Here is a 17,644-nt window from a genome sequence, read left to right as displayed (position 1 = left end):
TAAGAGCAAAGAGGTTATAATGCCCTTGTACAAGTCCTTGGTGAGGCCTCACCTGGACTACTGTCTTCAGTTCTGGAGACTGTATCTCAAAAAGGATGGAGACAGGATGGTAACGGTCCAGAGAAGACAACCAAAATTGTGTAGGGTCTGTATCGGAAGACTTATGAGGAGAGGCTGAAGGATTGGAATATATGTACCCTGGAAAAAAGGAGATGCAGGAAAGATCTGATTAAGACCTTCAGATACCTGATGGTGCATGTTCCTCAATATTTTTCCTTTCAAAAGCAAATAGTAGAACTGTGGGGGGGGGGGGGGGGGGGGGGTCATGATATGAAACTTCAGGGGGGACGACTCAGAACCAGTGTCAGGTGGTAGATGCCTGGAATACCCTTCTGGAAGAAGTGGTGAAGACAAACACAGTGAACTAATTTAAAAAGGCATGGGATAAACACTGTGGATCTGTAAGGCTAGAGTTGGAAATTAAGAAAAGGGTGCATTGAGAGTAACCAGCATGGAATAGCGAATCAACTACCCCTATCTGAAGGCATGGGGATTAACCAATTAGCTTGCATGATTTTGATGCACCTGCAGCATCACTATCTGCTTTGGCTGGAGGTGGGAGTAATTGGATTTAGCCAGTGCTGGGCCCTGACTTTTACAGCTCAGGGTACTAATACGCAGACATTATGGAAAAAGCACAGTGCTGCTTCTATGGCCAAGTCCAAAAGCAAAGCACATTTAAGCAGCAGCATTGTATGAATTATCAAGAAGGCTGCTCACCCTGTAAAAAGGTTGCTAGCAGTAATTTTGTTAAGGGTTTGACAGTTGCTTGGTTTTGATTGTTATTATTATTACCCTTAAGATAATGCTTGGGGGTAACCTGCATGGAGTAGCAGTTACTACCATAAGAATCTTGCTGGGGAGACAGGATGTATTATTTGGTCTTCCCTGTACGTACCAGGATCAGTCCAGACTGCTGGGTTATGCCTCCCCTCCAGCAGATGGAGTCAGAGAGAAAACTGAAAGCACCCCCTAGATATACTGGTGTGCCACCTGCCAGCCCTCAGTATTTCCTCTGACTCCAGCAGATCGAGAGGCATAACCTGCGGTCCTGTCCTGACTAAATTTAATATCAGGTGTATTCTTCTCTTTGTCTGACTAAATTGTCTGCACTGTCTAGATCAATGCAAGGGGACGCTTGGTTCTCTTTAGTTTAAAAAAAAAAAAAAAAAAAAGTCATTATGTGACTGGATTTTCTGTGGGAGTTTTATTTGGCTATCGCAAGTTTTAAAGGCAGGCGTGGAGAGCTTGGCTCTCCCTCTTTTTGCCCGGATTAGGTTCCCTTGGTCCTGCGGGGGAGTTTACCGGTGGGCCGGTCACCCCCCCCCCTGTTTATACCAGTGGTCTACTAACTGAAGAGGGCTCTTTAAAAAAAAAAAAAAAAAAAAAAATTAATAATAATAAATTTCCTTCGCAGCCACGTAAGTCCTGCTGGGGGCAGGCAGTGCTCTATTTAAAAGCCCTAGCCTGCCGCGCACACCAGGGACTCCGGAGGGGGTGGCTTTCTGTTCACCCGGCGATTTGGCGATTCTCTGCTTGGCGCGCTTTTAGTGCTGTACAGGAGCTCTTACCTTTGGCGCCGTTTTTTCTCCTACTTCTGAATGCCGCGGTCTTCGGCCTGCATGGCCTGTGGCAGGGCGGGGGCGCGACTCTCCAGGGAGGGCCTCTGCTCCCGTTGTATTCCCGGGGGCGAGGGACCCTCCCGGGGGCCGAGCGCTGCTCGCAGCGGCACTTTGGCTTCTTCTTCTGCTCGGCAGGGGAGACTGGCTGCCGCGCGGTCGTCGGCCCCGCCTCCCTGTGGGAGGGAGCCGGCGGCCATTTTAGACACGCGGCAGCCTGCCGAGGTGGAATCGGAGGATGAGGGTTCCTCTCCCCCATCGCCGCCTGCCTTAAGCCCGCGCAGTGAAACTGCACTGGATGGTCCTCCAGCCCCTCCCCCCACGGGCTCCACTAAAAGGAGAGTTCCTTTCTCATCAAAGTTTGTACTGTTAATGCATCAGGCATTTTTAGAGGCAGAGGCAGGCTGGGAGCCGGATGACCCTCCCCCCGCGAAGGTTCCTAGGGTTTCTCCCAGCACAGGCTTAGCGGGGGCGACTGGAAAAGCGGGAGCTTCAGGGGGAACCGGCAATATATCTTTTGGGGGCACAGGTGATCCTGGAAGACTTGATGTCGACCAGGGATCTCCGGATGCTGCGGAGGCAGGGGTCTCGGAACCACAGGAGGCTCTCGAGGGGGATGACCCCGAAATTTTACGCCTGTTTGGCAAGGATGAGCTTAATTTTCTCATCCAGCATGTGTTAAAGGAATTAGAGATTCCCGCCCCGCAGCAAGACACAGATACGTCTACGGGGGATGTTGCAATGGCGGGTTTGAGGGCCCCTCCGCAAACTTTTCCCTTGCATCCCAAAGTGGTGCAGCTGGTTTCTAAAGAATGGGAAGTTCCAGAGGCATCCCTGCGTGTTAGCAGGGCAATGAATAAGTTGTACCCTCTGCCCGCACAGTCTTTGGAAATTTTTAAGGTTCCTGCCGTGGATTCGGCGGTCACCGCTGTGGTGAAGCATACTACCATTCCGGTCACGGGAGGAGTAGCGTTGAAGGATCTTCAAGACAGAAAGTTAGAGGTTCTCCTGAAGCGCATGTTTGAAATAGTGGCCTTAGGAGTCCGGGCAGCGGCTTGTAGCAGTATGGTGCAGAGAGCCACTCTCCGCTGGGTTCAGCAATTGCTTACCACTCAGGAGCTGCCGCCTGCCGAGGCGGAGCAGGCTAACTGTGTGGAGGCGGCGGTTGCTTACACAGCGGACGCCTTGTATGATTTGTTACGAACCTCTGCCCGTACTATGTCCTCAGCGGTCGCTGCTCGACGATTACTTTGGCTTCGCCGTTGGTCGGTGGACGCCTCGTCCAAGTCACTTTTAGCCGCTTTCCCCTTCAAGGGGAAGTTATTGTTTGGTGAGGAATTGGACCAACTCATCAAGGACCTGGGGGATAATAAGGTATATAAATTGCCGGAGGACAAGCCCCGTCAGTTTCGTCCTTTCGGGAATGCGCGATCCCGGTTCAGGGGGCAGCGCAGATTTCACCCCGGTAGGGGCGGTTCTTTTTCACAGAAGCAGCAAGGTCCGAGGTCGCAATCGTGGTCTCCTTGGTCTTCTTCCTTTCGTGGCAGACGGCCGCAGCAATTGGGATCCTCACAGCAACCATCCGCCGGGAAACCTTCCCAATGAAGGCGCGCTGGCCCACTCCTCCTTCCCCCGCATCGGAGGTCGTTTATCCCTGTTTTGGGAGGAGTGGGCCAAAATCACGTCAGATCAGTGGGTTCTCGACGTGGTACGCTACGGTTACGAATTGGACTTTGCTCGACCCCTCCGGGACTTTTTTATGATATCTCCTTGCGGGCCTCGGGAAAAGCAACTGGTTATAGCCCAGACGGTAAACCACTTACGGGCCCTCGGAGCAGTGCTACCCGTTCCCTCGGACGAGACGAGAAAGGGCCGCTATTCCATTTATTTCCTAGTCCCGAAGAAGGAAGGTACGTTCCGTCCTATCCTGGATTTGAAGCGGGTAAACAAGGCGTTACGTGTTCCCCGGTTTCGCATGGAAACCCTACGATCTGTTATTGCGGCCGTCCACAAGGGAGAATTTTTGGCTTCTTTGGATCTCGCCGAGGCATACCTTCACATTGGAATCCGGGAACATCATCAGAGATATCTGAGATTCATGGTGTTGGGAGAACACTACCAGTTTTGCGCCCTTCCTTTTGGCCTAGCTACGGCTCCGAGAGTGTTTACCAAAATTCTTGTGGTGGTCGCGGCCTTCCTGCGACGTCAAGGAATATTGGTACATCCCTACTTGGACGATTGGCTCATCCGGGCGAAATCGGAGAGCGAGTGCAACCAGGCTGTCCAGTTGGTGATACAGCAACTTCAGTCGCTAGGCTGGGTAGTCAACTTTGCAAAGAGCCAGCTGCTTCCAAGTCAACGGTTGGAATTTTTGGGAGCACGTTTCGATACCCTGGTAGGCAAGGTATTCCTGACTCGGCAGAGGATGGAGCATCTGATGTTTCAGGTACAGAGGCTTCTGGATCTCCAATTGCCCACGGCCTGGGATTATTTGCAAGTCATTGGACATATGGTGTCTACTCTGGAGATGGTGCCATGGGCTTTTGCTCATATGCGGCCGTTGCAAAGGGCTCTCCTTTCTCGCTGGGACCAGAAATCCGAGGATTACGGAGTGCAGTTACCACTGTTGGAGCCGGCGCGGTCCAGCTTAGCGTGGTGGTTGGTTCCGGACAATCTTTTGCAAGGAGTGGACCTCGAGCCCCCCCCTTGGGTCATAGTGACGACGGATGCCAGTCTGACCGGCTGGGGAGCAGTCTGTCAATCACGGGCGGTACAAGGGGCGTGGACCCCTCGCCAAGCGTCTTGGTCCATCAACCGTCTGGAGACCAGGGCAGTACGCCTAGCCTTGCGTCAGCTTCTGCCTATGGTACGGGGTCGGGCGGTTCGAGTCCTGACAGACAACGCAACCACGGTAGCATACATAAATCGCCAGGGCGGCACGAGAAGTCAGCAGGTGGCGGTCGAAGCGTCCTTGTTGATGACCTGGGCGGAGCGCCACCTGGCCTGCATCGCGGCCACTCACATCGCAGGCGTCGACAACGTTCAAGCGGATTTTCTCAGCCGTCGGTTTTTGGATCCCGGGGAATGGGAGCTCTCGAACCAGGCAATGAGTCTCATCACCAGGCGATGGGGAGTGCCGCGACTAGACTTGATGGCAACTCGGCTCAATGCCAAGGCAGCGCGTTTTTTCAGCCGGAGGCGAGAACACGGATCGGAGGGGGTGGATGCGCTAGCGATTCCATGGCCTTGTCACACCCTACTCTATGTGTTCCCCCCCTGGCCCTTAGTCGGCAAGGTGTTAAGGCGTCTAGAATCCCATCAGGGTCCAGTGATTCTGGTGGCTCCTGAGTGGCCAAGAAGACCATGGTTTGCGGATCTAGTCAATCTCGCCAGGGACGGGCCCTTACGGTTGGGCCATCTTCCGAACCTTCTTCGTCAAGGACCAGTATTTTTCGATCTAGCGGATCGCTTTTGTCTGGCGGCTTGGCTTATGAACGGAGGCGGTTGAGAAAGAAAGGTTATTCGGAACCGGTTATTTCTACCTTGCTTCGCGCGCGGAGACCTTCTACCACACTTGCTTATGCCAGAGTGTGGAAAGTGTTTGACTCCTGGTGCGCGACCGCCCAAGTTCAGCCACGTCGTGCGGAGATAGCGGATATCCTTACTTTTCTACAGGATGGTCTGAAGAAGGGTTTAGCTTACAGTTCTCTGAGAGTCCAGGTGGCGGCTCTGGGTTGTTTGAGAGGGAAGATTGAAGGATCTTCTCTCGCATGTCATCCGGACGTGGCCAGATTCTTGCGCGGTGTTCGCAATTTACGTCCTCCGCTCAGAGCCCCTTGTCCTTCCTGGAGCTTGAATTTGGTACTCAAGGGCCTCACGGTCGCGCCCTTTGAGCCGCTTAGGCGAGCCTCCATAAAGGATCTCACCCTTAAGACTGTGTTCTTAGTGCCCATAGCTTCCGCACGTCGGGTATCGGAGCTACAGGCGCTCTCGTGCAGGGAGCCGTTCTTACGTATCTCGGACTCTGGGGTGTCGTTACGTACGGTTCCTTCGTTCTTGCCTAAGGTTGTCTCGGCTTTTCACGTTAATCAGTCCGTGGACTTGCCGTCTTTCACGGAGAAGGAGCTGCAGTCTTCTCACGGTGCCGACTTGAAGCGTCTGGATGTTCGGCGAGTGATTTTGCAATATTTGAAGGTCACCAATGATTTTCGGCGGTCGGATCACCTGTTTGTGCTGTGGCAAGGGCCCAAAAAGGGTTTACAGGCCTCCAAAGCTACTATTGCCCGCTGGCTGAAGAGCTCGATAGCGTCCACGTACATTGGATGTGGTAAGTCCGTCCCGGACGGGCTTAAAGCCCACTCTCTCCGTTCACAGGCGTCTTCCTGGGCGGAGAATACTCTGGTCTCTAGCCAGGAGATTTGCAGGGCTGCCACTTGGAAGTCGTTGCATACGTTTGCTCGACATTATCGAGTTGATGTTCGTGGGCCGTCGGCTGATTCGTTTGGCAGCAGTGTGATTCGAGCGGGACTCTCGGGGTCCCATCCCATTTAGGGCGGCTTGGGTACATCCCAGCAGTCTGGACTGATCCTGGTACGTACAGGGAAAGGAAAATTATGTTTCTTACCTGATAATTTTCGTTCCTGTAGTACCAAGGATCAGTCCAGACGCCCGCCCTATTTTGTGCGCAAGAGAGTCCGCTCGAGACACTTCTTTGCTCACTGAGCTGTACCACTTGAGCACGGTAAGTGGACTATCCGTCTTTACATTTTAGAAGGTACTGTTTTCCTATTTGTGAGTTGCTTAGTTTGCGCATTGCGTTTTCAGTTCTTTGCGCTTTGCTTTTCTGCAGGCGTTTACTGGTTTTCAGGTTACTGCTTGATCTAGACAGTTGCCATGGTTATTTGGCTAAGTGGGCGGTGGAGTTTTTCTCTGCTTTGTTATCCATTATACTGAGGGCTGGCAGGTGGCACACCAGTATATCTAGGGGGTGCTTTCAGTTTTCTCTCTGACTCCATCTGCTGGAGGGGAGGCATAACCCAGCAGTCTGGACTGATCCTTGGTACTACAGGAACGAAAATTATCAGGTAAGAAACATAATTTTCCTTTTTCCTTCCATCATTAACCTGTACCTGACACATAGTAATCTTGTACTGGTGCCCCAGGGGTTCCAGGCCACCACTCCTCCAATAGGAGCTATTCTGCCTACTAGGAATTGTATTCCAGCCTACTTATAGTTGGCTGTATCTTGTCAGGTATTCATTCCTGTATCCTAATTGGTCCAGTCAGAGTCCACCATGATTGCCTGGTGTGTCTTACCCACCTCTGGCTCTGCTGCCAGCTGATTCATTACATTCATGTTCTAGACCTCAGTTTCTGTTTCTGATATCCTGTACTACTTCTAGTTCTTGGTATCCTGTGTTACTTCCATGTTCCTTGTCCAGTTATTGGTTCTGCCTTATTCTTGTTTCTGTTCCTGTGTGCCTTGATTCCTTGAACTATATGTCATGAAGGTATAGTAAATAAACTACCTTGTTCAGATACTTGACCTGGCTTCTAGTCTGTTTTTGGCAGATTATCCTAGCAGAAAAAAGGAGCAAAAACAGTGAAGGAAACATGTTTTAGAAGGAATTTTTAAGAAACAGGTGATTTTGTTTGGTTTCTTTTTAGGAGTTTGCCATATTTTTGGGCTGAAAATTTGTATTCAATGGATTGCTTTTTGCTTACAGGTGGGACGAAGCCATGACAACATTTTCACACACTTCTTCTTATAGATGCCCTCTGCTGGAGCTGATTGATCACCTTCCTGAAGGATTTAAGGTAAATTATATTCTTTCTCATCCTGAAGAAAGTTTCCATGTTCATCACTGCGTAAACTGAAATAAAGTCAATGTTCAAACTTTATAGTAGATTCAGAAAGGAATATTTTGACCCACATTCTGGGTGTAAATACAGCAAAAATGCTTCCTTCATTATTGCATGCAGACTTCAAATCTTAGTGTAAATGAAAGTAATCAACTGCTTTAAAACTCTGTACCTTTTCATGACTTAGATAATATGAGGTCAATATTCAGAAAGCTTGAGACAGATATCATGGATATTCAGCAGGGCAAGTCACCTGCTGAACATACTCACTTGAAGTTATCCAGGTAATCTACCTGGATGAGTTTAACCGGTGCTGGCTTTATTCAGATTACAGCTGAGTAATGCCAACAAGTTTTTTTTCTGGGCCTGAAAACTCTATAACAAGTAGCCCACTCCTTTAAATACTTTAAGATAACTATGGGATAGCACCTAATCCTTTCTCTAACCCTCAGCTTTCAAAATAAAAATAAAAAACACGAGACAAAGAAATAGAGACCTGAGGGCATCTCCCTCCCACATTATTTAATAGAAATTAAGAGTCCCCTTCTGCTACCTCACCCTCCCGCAGCCTGTACCCACTTTACCCACTTCTAGATCTCCCCCAAACCCCAGCCCTGAGCATGGTACAATCTTACCCATTCTCAGTTACTACCAGGAAGGGTAAGATTAGGGAAGTGCCCCCTACATCCTCGGCATTATCTTAAGGGAGCCAGTTGCCTGTTGCCATGTTTCTTCAGCCTGTGGTACAGCTGGGGTCTGTAGGAGTGTGTCAGCTGGAGGGTTCACCTCTTAGCTCTGGGGCAGATGTTTCACTTAACCTAGACCTTAGGACAACTCCCCCTCAACCTGAGATGAATTGTGCAGTTTTGAATTCTGGGCGTGGCGTTCTTTCCGTACCAGCTCCAGATATTGCAAGAGCAGCAGGCGTGAACTGCTCGATGCCAGCGAGGGAGGAAAGCCGAAGCAGTGCCAAATTCTAGCTACGCTCAAGCCTCTATGAGGGTACACTTGTTCTCAGGACCAAAGGAGGAGCTGCTTCATCTGTAAGAGTGTTCAAGAGACTTGAAAGGCATGTGTGAATGGCTTTTAAGTCCCCTTCACTTTTTCCTTATTATTGCACTCATTAGGCTATTTCTTCTTTTGGTACTGTCACTTCTCATATTCAAGAGTGTTTTCAGAAAAAAAAAAAAGCCGGTGCAGTAGCCCAGACCTAGGAATTAACTCGTGTTTCTGGAGATGAAGACCAACTGTTAAGACTCAGATTGTGTTAATTCAAGATAAGCTGTCTACTAGTAGGAAGTTAGAAAACTTTGAGAAAATTATGGCGCAAATTAATTTGATGTTTGTAAATTTTCCTAAACTTCAGATGTTTTTTCCATTAGAGCTTTACAAGAAATATTTAATGGAAGTTCTTAACTTTTTGGACAATGCTATAGCCCCCATAAGTAAAATTTACTACCTTCAAAGAGGTATGAATATGAAACGGGAAGATGCTCAGGCCAGTCGAGGAGCATATTTTAATATCTTGGACATAACTGCCTATTTAGAAAGATCAGGAGAGCAAAGGAGAGATAGGGCAACACTACTGTTTTCCTTTGTTTTTGATCATGATAAAGGTTCTATTTTTGGTATGCATTTTCAAAATGAGTACATTTTGTTTCTTGGGGTGAAGATATGGGTATATCCAGATTTATATAAGAAAACCCATGAGCATCATAAAAAATTTCTTGAACTGCATAGTCGGCCTTCGCCTTGGGCGCATTTTCTGGTATTTGTTTTCCTTGTAAGAACATAAGAAATTGCCATACTGGGTCAGACCAAGGGTCCATCAAGCCCAGCATTCTGTTTCCAACAATGGCCAGTCCAGGATACAAGTACCTGGTAAGTACCCAAACGCTAATTCCCTATACGTACCCGGATCAGTCCAGACAGTGGGTTATGTCCCCCTTCCAGCAGATGGAGTGAGAGCAAACACTGTAAGGATGGCCCCTAATAGGTTGGAGTGCCCTCTGCGTCCCTTCAGTATTTCTCTGACTCAAGCAGATGAAAGGTGGCACCTGCGGTTCCTCAGTACTTTTGGATAGAATTTGATTCTATTTCCTTCACTTTCTTTAATTTTCTCTATTTTCCTGTATGGATCAACTTTAAAAAAAAAATATATATATATTCTTACTTGATTACTTTCTAAAGGCTTCCTTAGTCTACTCCCTTCTCTGAGACTTGCAGACAGAACTTGTTAGGGACAGTTTCCAATTGTTTCCTCTCTGTCTGTGCATTTGGGGTAAGTTCTATGTCTTTTTTCTTTCAGCATTTCTCTAATTAGCTGTCCTGGGTGCACGTTGGAGGCTCCAACCTCTCTCCCCCCCCCCCCAGCAGTCTGCCCTGAGACGTCGCTTCCTTGGGGCAGTTGAGATAGAGAGGTGCCATTCCTCTGTCTCCTTATCTTGCATACCTTGTGAATTTCTGCTGCTGACAGCCTCCGGGAGAGTTTTTTGAGTCGGTTTTTCCCTCTCTCTCTCTCTCTCCCATGCTGTGTCCGACGCGATGTTTAGCCTGCGGGGAGCCCGGGTCGCGACTCTCCCATGATGGCCTATGCGCGAGGTGCCTCCCCGGCAGGGAGGGATCCTCAAGGCCAGGGAGGCATTCGATTTCGCATGCTTCTGCGTGTCCGCCCTCTGGGAAGTCGGCCCCATTCCCTTCTGAAGAACAAACGGTGGCCATCTTGTGTTCTGAGCTGCCTGCTCCTACACCTCCCGATCTGGCTGCCGACTCCAGATCTTCGCCACCCCCCCCCCCTGCCGATTCTAAATCCGGCAATTCCACCCGATGCTAATTTACCATCGGGGCAGTTTAATGTGGCTCCCCCTGCTGCCCCTCCGGGACCATTTTCTAAGGAGTTCATCTAACTTATTCATAATGCTTACTTAGCACAAATCTCACAAGATGCAGCTTCAGCTCCTTCTCCTCCCAAAATCACCAGGCTTGACGGGAGTGGGGATTCTTTGGATCTCTCCCAGGTACGAGTACCACCACCTGTAATCCCAGGGGCAGGGGCCACACAATTACCAGGAGCAGGGGCCACACAACTACCAGGAATCCCTCAGGGACCCTCTCGGTTACGGGTGGTCTCCCATCTGGCTAACCCAGACCCCCCCCCTCAGGATCCTTCTCCTGATCCGGACCTGGATGATCCGAATCCATAAATGGAAGGGGATGACCCCCGCGTTTTACGGCTATTTCAGAAGGATGAATTGGACTCACTCATCCCTCAAGTCCTTGAAGAATTAGATATTGAGGCCCCACAAGAACCTGCAGGGCTCAGTGCGACCGGAAGGGAGACCCCATCCTGGCGGGACTCCGTCCAACAGCAAAAACTTTTCCTTTTCATCCCAGGCTTCTCCAGTTGTTGTCGAGAGAGTGGGATGTTCCTGATGGCTCCCTCAGGATCGGCAGAGTGATGGACAAGCTGTACCTGCTTCCAGAAGAGTCTTTGGATTTCCTCAACCTCTGAGGATAATAGAAAGACTAGGGGGCACTCCATGAAGTTAGCAAGTAGCACATTTAAAACTAATCAGAGAATATTCTGGGGATGGAACAGCTCCCCTATGAGGAAATGCTAAAACGTTTAGGGCTGTTCAGCTTGGAGAAGAGATGATTGAGAGGGGATATGATAGAGGTCTTTAAAATCATGAGAGGTCTAGATTGGGTAAATGTGAATCGGTTATTTACTCTTTCACTCAATTCACAATTAAGCTCTGGAATTTGTTGCCATAAGATGTGGTTAGTGCAGTTAGTGTAACTGGGTTTAAAAAAAGGTAAAAAAGGTTTGGATAAGTTCATGGAGGAGATATCCATTAACTGAAATTAATCAAGTTGTCTTAGAGAATAGCCACTGCTATTACTGGCATCAGTAGCATGGGATCTACAAGAACATTATTACTCACCTGCTAATTTTCGTTCCTATAGTACCACGGATCAGTCCAGACAGTGGGTTGTGCCCCCCTTCCAGCAGATGGAGTCAGAGCAAAAACTGTAAGGACGGCCCCTAATAGGTTGGAGCCCACGTAAACAATTTACAAACCCAAGGATTCTGGTCTCTAGAGGAAGCCAGACACCAGATAAATTTCCTGGAGCTTCGGGCAATCCGATACGCTCTCCAGGCTTTTCAAGATTGCTTATCAAATCACATAATCTTGATTCAGACGAACAATCAGGTGGCCATGTGGTACATCAACAAGCAGGGAGGCACAGGCTCCTTCCTTCTCTGTCAGGAAACTGCGCAGATTTGGGCAGAAGCCCTCTCCCGTTCGATGTACCTCAGGGCCACCTACTTGCCGGGAGTAGAAAATGTCTTGGCAGACCAGCTGAGCCGTGCCAACCACACGAGTGGTCCCTCAATCCCTTGGTAGCGACCTCTGTCTTCCAGAAATCGGGTTATCCCCACATAGACCTCTTTGCGTCCCCTCAGAACCACAAAGTGGCCAATTACTGCTCTCTCATTCGGACTCAGCACTCTCGGCCCAGGGATGCATTCTCCCTCCTGTGGTCAACCGGTCTGCTTTATGCGTTCCCTCCACTTCCTCTCCTATCGAAGACTCTTGTGAAGCTACGTCAGGACAAGGGAATCATGATCCTGATAGCACCTCACTGGCCATGCCAAGTGTGGTTTCCTATACTCCAGGATCTCTCCATCCGCAGCCACATTCCTTTGGGAAAGGACCCGCATCTGATCACTCAAAACGACGGATGCCTCCTCCATCCCAATCTCCAAGCCTTGTCCCTGATGGCATGGATGTTGAAAGGTTAATCCTTCAACCACTTAACCTATCGGATTCAGTTTCTCGTGTCCTCATCGCTTCACGAAAGCCTTCCATAAGAAAATCTTACTCCTATAAATGGAAAAGGTACACATCATGGTGCACATCTCAGTCCCTTGATCCTCTTTCCTGTCCAATTCCTAAATTTTTGGACTATCTTTGGCATCTGTCAGAATCAGGTCTAAAGACCTCTTCCATTAGAATGCATGTCAGTGCGGTAGCCGCCTTCCATAAAGGTATCGAGGGTGTCCCTATTTCAGTGCAACCCCTCGTTACACGCTTTCTTAAAGGCTTGCTCCATTTGAAGCCACCTTTACGTCCTCCGGCCCCATCTTGGGACCTTAATCTGGTTCTTGGTCACCTTATGAAACCACCCTTCGAACCTCTTCACTCCTGTGACCTTAAATATCTCACATGGAAAGTGATTTTCCTTTTGGCTATCACTTCAGCTCGCAGGGTTAGTGAGTTACAGGCCCTAGTTACCTACCCGCCTTACACTAAACTCCTGCAGGACCGGGCGGTACTCCGCACTCACCCTAAATTCTTACCTAAGGTAGTTTCGGAGTTTTATATTAATCAATCCATCATACTACCTATTTTCTTTCCCAGGCCCCACTCCAACTCCGGGAAACAGACTCTGCATACCCTTGACTGTAAACGTGCTCTAGCTTTCTATCTAGACCGTACAGTTGCCCACAGAAAGAGTACTCAGTTATTTGTCTCTTTCTATCCTAACAAGTTAGGGCAACCTGTAGGTAAGCAGGCTCTTTCCTCCTGGTTGGCGGACTGCATCTCTTTCTGCTATCAGCAAGCTGGCATTCCCTTTGAAGACCGTGTTAAGGCACACTCTGTGAGGGCCATGGCGACTTCAGTAGCTCACCTTCGATCGGTGCCGCTTCCTGACATCTGCAAGGCTGCTACCTGGAGTTCTCTCCATACATTTGCAGCCCACTACTGTTTGGACAAAGCTGGAAGACAAGATTCCATCTTCGGCCAATCTGTCTTGCGTAACCTTTTTCCAACATGATGTACCAACACCCTTCCACCTACCCGGTGGGGTGCGGATGCCCTCTGCCAAGTTCCACCCCATTTGTTGTGCCTGTTGCACGCCGTTGGGTACTTTTGGTGCATGTTCGGACATCCTCAGCTCGGTACTCACCCATTTGTGAGGACAACCATCCTGCTTGTCCTGTGAGAAAGCAAATGTTGCTTACCTGATGTAACAGGTGTTCTCACAGGACAACAGGATGTTAGTCCTCACGAAACCCGCCCGCCGCCCCGCGGTGTTGGGCTCGTTTTTTCTTATTTTATTTTTTCGGCACTGCCTGTAGCTTTGAAACAAGACTGAAGGGAGACCCCTGCTGGCTGCATGGTTGGTGCCGTGCTGGGCATGCCCAGTAGGGGCCAGTCAAAGTTCCAGAAACTTTGACAGAAGTTTTCCGTGGTTGGGCTCCATCCTCGATGTCACCCATTTGTGAGGACTAACATCCTGCTGTCCTGTGAGAACACCTGTTACATCAGGTAAGCAACATTTGCTATTTCATTTTTTATTTCCTTCATAACCCTGAGGTGTAGACCATATGGTCCAGGTGATTTGCTACTCTTTAACTTGTCAATTTGGCCTACTACATCTTCCAGGTTCACAGTGATTTGGTTCAGTTCATCAAAATAATCACCTTTAAAAACCGTCTCTGGAACCAATATCTCCCCAATATCCTCCTTAGTAAACACAGAAGCAAATAATTAATTTAGCCTTGCTGCAATGGCCTTATCTTCCCTAAGAGTCCCTTTAACCCCACAGTCATCTAATGGTCCAACCGACTCTCTCACAGATTTCTTGCTTTGGATATATTTTGCCTCTACAACCAACTTCATTTAAAATTCTCTCTTAGCCTGCCTTATTAATGTTTTACACTTAACGACTTGACAATGCTTATGCTTTTTCCAATTTTCTTCAGATGGATCCTTCTTTCAATTTTTGAAGGATTTTTTTTTTTACTAAAATAGCCTCTTTCACCTCATCATTTAACCATGCCTTCCTCCCACTTTTCTTATTGCATGGAATACATCTGGACCACGCTTCTAAGATTGTATTTTTAAACAATGACCATGCCTGTTGTACACTTTTAACCATTACAGCTGCATTTTTCATTTTTTTTCTAACAATTTTGCTTATTTTATCAGTTTCCCTTCTGAAAATTTAGTTTTAGAGCTGTAGATTTACATATTGTCCCCCTTCAGTAGTCATTAGTTCAAATTTGATCATGTTATGATCACTATTGCCAAGAGTCCCCACAACCATTACCTCTCTCACCAAATCCTGCGTTCCACTAAAAATTAAATCTAAAATAGCTCCCTCTCTTGTTCGTTCCTAAACCAATTGCTCCATGAAGTAGTTATTTATTCCATCCAGGAATTTTATGTCTCTAGCATGTCCTGATGTTACAATTACCCAGTCAGTATTGGGATAATTGAAATCTAAAACAGACGTTGCTCTTTATCCACGGTACAACGAATTGTATAACCTCGAAAAAAACATTAGTATTTATATTTGAATGGTATCAATATTTAAACTATAATATTCGTGCATAGATATCACATTTATAGATTAGAGACCTTCATAACTTGATACTTGTGTTTGTGTACCTGTGTGGATCATTTTTAATCATTGGTCCAATAGTCCATTGCTTATTCAGAAGAATTTTAAACATTTTTTAAATATTTTTATATTTTTCTATTTTTTGTAAAACACAGAGGATTACTTCCCTGTTTTTTGCTTAGCCAGAGTCAGAGGTCCGACGCATGCGTTTTGTGGTCCGCTTCTTCAGGGATATTTAGAGCTGACTCATATCACCCGGCGCACTTCACCACGGTGCTGCTGCGGGTAAAAGCTCCACTTTGCAATTTTGCAGGGGTCCCATCAGTTATTTCTGAAAATGAAGCACTTTAAATTATATAGCCTCTAAAAATTCAATCGCCAAGTATTCTACAACAAGCACATCTCACTCAGTGGGGAAAAACGCCGGCACTTACCGAACCTGTTTCCATATTCGGTTTTGGCATGTCAGCAACTGAATGACTGATGCACCACAATGGCACAAAGGTATACTATACTTTCACTGAGGATGTCCTAAGTCCTGATGAAGAAAGAGAAAACAAGAGAAAGCAGGATCTGTGGACTGCACACAAACTGATCCAGAGATGCAGAATGGCACCAGGCCAAAAATCTCTTCCATTTGAAGCTGTAAGCCTTCCTTTCTGAAGGCTTCATGGCAGAGATCAGGATTTTTTCCACTTCTTTAGGAAGAAAGAGAGAAGTAACTACTGTGCATTCAACATCCATGCCTGAAGGGCTAAAGAAGGCAGATTAGGATGGCAGAGACTACCATCCTTATGAATGATGAGGGATGGGGGATATACGGTGTGAAATTTGAGGTTGTTCGAACAATCTCAGGAGATGGGGGAACCATACTTATCTTGGCAATGCTGGAGCAATTAGAATCATTTTTGCTCAATCCCATAGCACTTTCTGGACTTTCCTTGAAATTTATGGGATTAAAGAATAGGCATCTGGAGTGGAGATGAATCTGCTCAGAAGAATGGAACAAAACTTTCCAACTTTTTTGTTGCTCTCTGCAGCCACTGGATCAACACTACCAGGCACTTGGTGAATACCCTTGGGGCTGCAGATAAACTGAAAGGAAAGACTTTGAACTGGCACAAAGTTCTTTCCACTATAATCTGAGGTATTGTCAATGCAAATGATAAATTGGGATATGAGCATTAGTGTCCTTGAGATCCAGGGCACACATCCAATCATGCTGCGGAATAAATGGATGAATCGTATGACAGGAGTTCATCTTGACCTTCTCCTGAATCAGCAGTTTGTTCATTCTTTGTAAATCCAGCATAGGCCTCAACCTCCCAGTCTTCTTGTTAATAAGGAAGTAACAGGTATACGATTCCCGACTTTGTTCCTAGGGAGGAACTCATTCTGTCACTCTCACTGAAGGAGCAACTCCACCTACAAACAAAGTTGAACTTACTGAGATGAGTCTGAATTGAGAACTGAAAACTGGTGGTTTGAGAGTAGACAAGAGACACACAAGTGGTAACCACACTCCACAATTTTCTTTGGTAATCTTTTTCCACTGTGAGAGAAAAAAATTGAACACTCCCCTTCTGACTGGAGGCAATGGAGAGTTGGGTGAGACCCATTCAAAACTGGGTCCAGATTTCCCCTGCAGTTGTTGCAGGGTTTTAGACTTATGCTGTGCCCTTTGTTGCCCTCTGATGGGAAGCTATTGCTGTTGCAGAGGAGGAGCAGACAGAGGACTCTGGTAAGACCGGAAGGAGTGTCTCTGAAAGAAAGTACACCTATAAGAGAAGTATTGGCAACTGAGAGCTGGTCAGAGATTGGCTAATAACCTAGTGCTTTTGACTTTGTCCTCATACAGATTGTCCCCTAAACAAGGGACATCTGCATTCTGGTCATGGATGTCTTCTCTTAGACCGTAGGCATGCAATCAAGCCAGCCTTTGGGTTCCAATGATGGTTACTGAAGTCTTTTCTGTGGCGGCGAAAGCTTCATAAACTGAGCGGGCCAGATGCTGTTCACAATCTTCAGCAACCTCTACAACCTTACGTATTATGGCCTGCTATGTGTTATCACAATACATTCATGTAAGTAGTGAACCAAACACAGCTGCTGTGCCGCTATATGGAAGCTCAGCATGGAACTTTGAAACACCTTCTTTCCAAAGGTGTCTAGCAACTTGGGATCTTTATCTGATGGTGTGTTAAAAATCTCCCTGATATTCTTTGCTCTCTTGAGAGCTGACTCCACCACTGTTGAATGATACAAGAGCTGTACCATGTCAAACCCAGAAGCTGGATGCATTCTATATCTGAGATCTAATTTCCTGGCCATGGCAAACATGTGGTGGAATTCTTCCACATTCTGGACTGCAGATCTCAAAGCAGTCTGCTTACCAGGATCACTGTTTAGTTTCCCTTGGTATCTAGGAGAGGTAGAACATTGAAAATATGTTCTCTGATCCACCTCTTTCCTGATCTGAATATTTAATACCTTTGTCAACTTATCTAGGAATAGCAGAGGTCCTCAGGTGGTAAAGTGCTGTAGTAATTCCAGCAAAGGATCCAACAGAATCCCCTTTGATCCTTCCACTGATCCAGATAAAGGGGAAACACTGATGCATGATCCTGATGATGAAGAGAGTGATAATGGTGGATCCCTTGATTGGGAAATATCCTGAGAGGATACTG

The 17,644-nt window shown here is 47.4% G+C and overlaps 1 protein-coding gene across 1 annotated transcript in view; it reads left to right on the top strand.

Annotated features, from left to right (window-relative positions):
* Positions 1-17,644, top strand: part of TRPA1 (transient receptor potential cation channel subfamily A member 1) — a 297,071-nt gene that overhangs the window by 154,226 nt on the left and 125,201 nt on the right. The window contains exon 15 of the mRNA XM_029591461.1: positions 7,406-7,496. Within this exon, the coding sequence (XP_029447321.1) occupies positions 7,406-7,496 (91 nt within the window). The remainder of the gene's footprint in view (positions 1-7,405; positions 7,497-17,644) is intronic.

The sequence above is a fragment of the Rhinatrema bivittatum genome, chromosome 2, assembly GCF_901001135.1.
Source record: "Rhinatrema bivittatum chromosome 2, aRhiBiv1.1, whole genome shotgun sequence".
In the NCBI taxonomy this organism is placed as follows: Eukaryota; Metazoa; Chordata; class Amphibia; order Gymnophiona; family Rhinatrematidae; genus Rhinatrema; species Rhinatrema bivittatum.
The sequence above is the reverse complement of the archived record's forward strand: the minus strand, read 5'-3'. Positions and strand labels throughout refer to the sequence as shown.